Source organism: Phoenix dactylifera, unplaced genomic scaffold, assembly GCF_009389715.1.
Source record: "Phoenix dactylifera cultivar Barhee BC4 unplaced genomic scaffold, palm_55x_up_171113_PBpolish2nd_filt_p 000616F, whole genome shotgun sequence".
NCBI classification, from domain to species: Eukaryota; Viridiplantae; Streptophyta; class Magnoliopsida; order Arecales; family Arecaceae; genus Phoenix; species Phoenix dactylifera.
Window position 1 is genome coordinate 7,414 of NW_024068011.1, and position 5,547 is coordinate 12,960.

General features: G+C 37.7%; 1 protein-coding gene across 1 annotated transcript; it reads right to left on the minus strand.

Annotated features, from left to right (window-relative positions):
* Positions 1 to 305: 305 nt before the first annotated feature.
* LOC113461818 (probable leucine-rich repeat receptor-like protein kinase At1g35710) lies at positions 306 to 5,324 on the minus strand. The gene is made up of 2 exons (XM_026801860.2): positions 2,198 to 5,324; positions 306 to 1,649 (listed from the first exon to the last, which is right to left on the minus strand). The coding sequence occupies exon 1, from the start codon at positions 5,211 to 5,213 to the stop codon at positions 2,502 to 2,504; it is 2,712 nt and encodes a 903-aa protein (XP_026657661.2). The 5' UTR covers positions 5,214 to 5,324; the 3' UTR covers positions 306 to 1,649; positions 2,198 to 2,501.
* Positions 5,325 to 5,547: the final 223 nt, after the last annotated feature.

Below are 5,547 nucleotides of genomic sequence, written 5' to 3' on the forward strand. Positions count from 1 at the left end.
CTTTTTCTTGGCTAACTTGGATGGTTGGGGAGAAGGAATACAAATGAGTCGAGTAATAGTAAACTAGTAAACTGCTTGGGTTTGTATACATACGTACATATACATATATATATATATATATATATATATATATATATAGAGAGAGAGAGAGAGAGAGAGAGAGAGAGAGAGAGAGAGAGAGAGAGAGAGATACACACACACCCCTATCTATTTATCTATCCATCTACCTAGCTATATATATGGAAATCCAAATTTGGCTTGTTTGTTCAATTGATTGGTTGTTACCAATCTGAGCCCAAACTTTTATTTAGTTTTGCAAGCTCAATTTTCTTTTTTAGCAAATTTTCAAGCTCAAATTGTTATACTCTTTTCTTTTCAACAAAAAAGTTTAACTATTAATTCATTAGCAAATATCGATGCATGTCCATCACTATAGTCACGTATGACTATATAGTTGAATCTCAAACTTCAAATCCTACATTACAAATATCATTATATTTTTTAGCAAATTAATAAAACCTATTATATTATTTTATTGATAAATAAAATGAAGTACAAATCCAAGCCAAGGCATGAGAAAGCAAAAAAAGAACGGAAAAAGCAAAGACAAACAAAGAAGACGAAGGGGGGACATGGGCTGTCCAAGCCCAAGAAACCATACAATCCAATACCTGTCCAATGAATAAAATCTGATCCAGTAGAATTCCAGTTTAAACAGAGCCTCGAGACAACAACTAGCCCAACCCAACTGGTCCAGTGCATTCTTTTTCACTGGTATTCTTGACAAAAACATGCTTGTTCTCATATTTTCTTGCTAAATGTGAGTGCCCGCTTACAAGTATATCGCTCCGTGAGAAACACAATTCCTATGGTTGGAAGGTGCATATTGTGCCAATGACAAGATATTATTACTTACACTGCATGCACCACGGTGCTCAGGCAGCCAATCATTGTCGTTGATTTCCGTGGGCTTTATTCATCAAATACGCCCATCATTATCATCATAGGAACCAACGATTGTGACTGGTTGCAAGCATGGCCATATTAGGCAATAATTTTTCCGGATTGACCTGGTCAATAAAATGCTTGAATATAAATTAATTGTTGTGACAACTCAGTGAAGATAACTTTACAATTTCCAATGATAAAAAAGCATGAAGGGATCTATCCGTTGGTAGATCTAAATCTACTGCATAAAGAATCAAGTTCTGCTAACTCTCTTAAACCAAAAAAAAGGAGATAAACTGTATATTAAATGATGGCTATTTTTGGCATAATATCTATTTTCTATCATACCTTAACATGGATTAGGGGACATGACTTAATCATGTCCAAAGATTGGGAGTTTGGTTGTGCCCTGATGGTAGACAACTGTTGAGATATATTTCGCATCGTCGGACGAGAATGCGGGTTGTTATCCAAACACTGAAATGCTGTCATAACTATTGCAACTAACTCATTTGTAGCTTGAGTTGTAGGAGGCGGTAGTCGCGGGTCTAATATATCTTTCAGAAAGATGTTTTCACAGACTGGAGAAGTTAAAGTAGAGATGAGATCTCCTGGATGCTTTCCCATTACAATCTCAAGTGCTACTACTCCAAAACTATATACATCACATTTCTCAGTTACCCTTATTGTGTATGCAAGCTCTGCAATGGATAAAAAAAAATATAAAATCAAATTTTTATTGTCAACCACTTCTAATAGAGCTAGTTTCGTCAATTTAATTAGCTCTGGAGTCCCCTTATAACTCCAACATAAGGTATCTGATTTAATGCAAAAAGTTTAGAGCATTCTCAATTATCTCAGTCCCTCACAAAAGCAAGCTAGCATATAATAAATAGTTTATAGTATAGTACAAATTATAGATTTGAAAATGTAATAGTATTAAAAGTTAAACAAACATATCAACTTGGTCGCATGAATGCCATGGAGAGTAACATGCAATTTGCTAATCCTAATAAGACCAAGAAAGAAACAATAACTCTTTTTGAGGTAAAAAAATTGTGTTTCTTTGATGAGCTTGGAAGTGTGTAATGCATTGCTAAGTACCATCGTCATAGCTATGTTATACCTTTTTTTTCTATAGAGGTAAACCTAAAGATGCTCTAAACATATCTTGAACAATGCATTAAAAAATATAAACAAATTTGTAAGGCCATTGTTCTTACATTACAAAAATGGAATTGCAGCATACCTGGGGCCAAATATCCTCGTGTGCCTGCAAGCATACTCTGATTAGATGAATCAGGCTTTACAAGTCTAGCAATACCGAAGTCCGAAATACAAGCCTTGTATTCTGAATCAAGTAAAATATTATTGCTTGTTATGTCTCGGTGCACTAATGGCGGAGCGCAATCATGGTGCATATATGATAGAGCATAAGCAATATGTTTTACAGCATCCACTCTCTTAGACCAATCCAATTCAGCAGCACCTTCACTTCGGAGAATATTTGCTAAGCTTCCTCTCTTCATGTATTCACAAACAAGAAAACTATGTCAACCATTGGAGCAAAAACCATAAAGCTTCACAATATTCCGATGTTGGATCTGGGTCAATGCCCATATTTCATTCCAAAAAGTTTGCTTGCTTGGCGAGTTTTCAATTTCTAATAGATGAAATTTCTTCACAGCTACCAACTTGCCGCTTGGCAATAGTGCTTTGTAAACACTGGAAAATCCTCCAGTGCCAATGCAATACTTGGCATCAAAATTCTCTGTTGCTTGAATGATGCCATTGTATGCACCTTCTCCATTGAAGTTCCAAATAGAGAATCCACCTTCTTCAATACTTGCATTATTTATCGCATATTTCTTCCTTCTCATAATTAGCAAAGCAAATACAACAAATAGAAATAAGAGACTAGGAACAGTAATTAACAAGAAAAGTTTGTGGTGCTTATTTGCATCATCTTTGCTAGTTGTAAACGAGCCACATGAAGGCAAACCTTTTACTGCACCACACAAGCCCTTGTTGTGGGCGAACCACTCTATTGGAGCATTCTGAAAAATTCTGTTGTTGGGCAGTGGGCCTTCTAATTCATTGAATGATAAGTCTACAGATAACAAGCTCATCATATCACTCAAAGAAGGTGGAAGAGGACCGGTCAGCTCATTGTGTGATAGATTCAGAACTTCTAGCATATTCAGTTTGCCAAATTGTGATGGTATCTTTCCGGTAAATGAGTTGTGGCTTAGATCCAGGAAGTCTTGCAAGTATACTAGATTTCCAAGTTGAAAGGGAATGCTTCCATTTAAATGATTGTTTCCAAGCTTCAGCAATTGAAGATTCATGCAGTTACCTAATTGTTCTGGTACCCTTCCTCTTAGTTGATTTGCTGACAGATCAAGAAACTGCAAATTATATAGTTCTCCGAATTCTAGATATACCTCTCCAACAAGTTGGTTGTTGCTCAAAGTCAAGTTATATAGATTAGTTAACTTGCTCAGATGCTTCGGAATCTCTCCTGATAGATAGTTTGAGGAAAGGTCAAGTTCTTGTAGTCTAGTCAACTTTCCGAGTTCTGCTGGTATGCTTCCTGTAACCTTGTTGCTGGAGATTCTTAAGAGCGACAAATTATGACATCCTCCCCAATTTGGTGAGAGCTTACCAGACAGTCTGTTGAAGCTTAAATCGATGTACCACAGATGTGGATACACTCCAAGATTTTCAGATATATCCCCAGAGAGTTGGTTGTGCTCAAGTCGGACTCTAACTAGGCTTGTACAGTTTTTCAAGCTTTTGGAAATTGGACCTTCAAAATGGTTGCTTTCCAAAGAAAGATAATATAGAACTCCTCCTTTGCATATGTCATGGGGTAAATGGCCAGAAAAATTGTTGTTCCCCAATTCGAGTTTTTTCAAATTTGTAATATTGTTAAATTCCTGAGGCAAAGAACCAGATAATTGATTGTTGAATAAGCGCAAATCAGTAAGGTTGGTTAAGCTTCCAAAAGATGGAGGGATCGAGCCAGAGATTTGATTATTGTACAGCAACAGCTCATTAAGCTTCCTCAAGTTTCCTAATTCATTAGGAATTGGTCCAGAGATTCGATTTTCATAGATGTGCAAGATTTCAAGCTTGGTTAAATTTCCGATACTACCAGGGATTGAACCATCTAAATGGTTGCTATCGATTTCCAAATCTGTCAAGCTTACCAGATTTTGTATTTCATGAGGAATTGGTCCAGAGATTCGATTTTCATAGAGGTGTAAGATTTCAAGCTTGATTAAATTTCTGATACTACTAGGGATTGAACCATCTAAATGGTTGCTATCGATTTCCAAATCTGTCAAGCTTACCAGATTTTGTATTTCATGAGGAATTGGTCCAGAGATTCGATTTTCATAGAGGTGCAAGATTTCAAGCTTGGTTAAATTTCCGATACTACTAGGGATTGAACCATCTAAATGGTTGCTATCGATTTCCAAATCTGTCAAGCTTACCATATTTTGTATTTGAAGAGGAATTGGTCCAGAGATCTGATTTTCAAAGAGGTACAAGAATTCAAGCTTGGTTAAATTTCCTAAGCTGGTGGGGAAGGAACCTACTAAACTATTTTGTTGGAGTGATAGCCCAGTTAACTTCACTAGATTTCCTATTTCATGAAGAATTGATCCAAAGAGATGATTATCCCAAAGGTACAAAATATTAAGCTTGGTTAAATTTCCTAACCAATTAGGGATGGAACCTGTTAAATTGTTTTGTGAGAGTTCTAGCATAGTTAACTCCGCTAGATTTCCTATTTCAGCAGGAATGGAGCTAGATATCCCGTTGTTGGAGCAATCCAATAATTGAAGCCGGGTTAAATTTCCCAAAGTGGGAGGGATGGAACCTGTTATCTGGTTGGTGTAGATTGTCAACTCTAAGAGGTTCCCAAGCCTTCCTAATTCCCTTGGGATGGTACCTGAAAGGTTATTGTCGGATAGGTATAAGAAGTTAAGCCTTGTCATATTACTTAGCCAAGGAGGGATGGAACCGCTTATCTGATTCTCACTAAGATTGAAGGAGTTGAGCTTTGTCAGAGAGCTGATCTGTAGTGGAATTGTCCCTGTGAAGTTATTAGTGCAGAGATCAAGAGAGGTGAGCTTCGAAAGAGCAGATATGGTGGGAGGGATGCTTCCATAGAGCTTGTTGAACGTGAGGTTGAGACTGGTAAGTGATGACAGGGGGGAGAAGTTGAGAGCATTCAGCATTCCTGCTAGACCCATATTGGGCAGATTCACCTCCGTGATCACATGTCGGCCTCGACGTGTGATGTTGCATGCGATTCCAGTCCAGTTGCATGGACTAGTGTCAAGGTTCCAAGATTCAAGTGATCCTTAGCTCTGGAGGTTGGCTTTCCACTGGAGGAGGGCCCTCCCTTGGGATGCAAGTGAAGCTGATGCCAAGGCAAGAAGAAATGAAAGGATTAGAAACAGAAGAAGGGTGGAGAGGAATTTTGGAGATGACATAGCTAAGGTTCTGATAGGCCCAAAGGTTATTGTGGTTGTTGAGAGAGAGTTCCGAGGCCTTTTATAGCCACCATCTAGTTGCATATTCCTT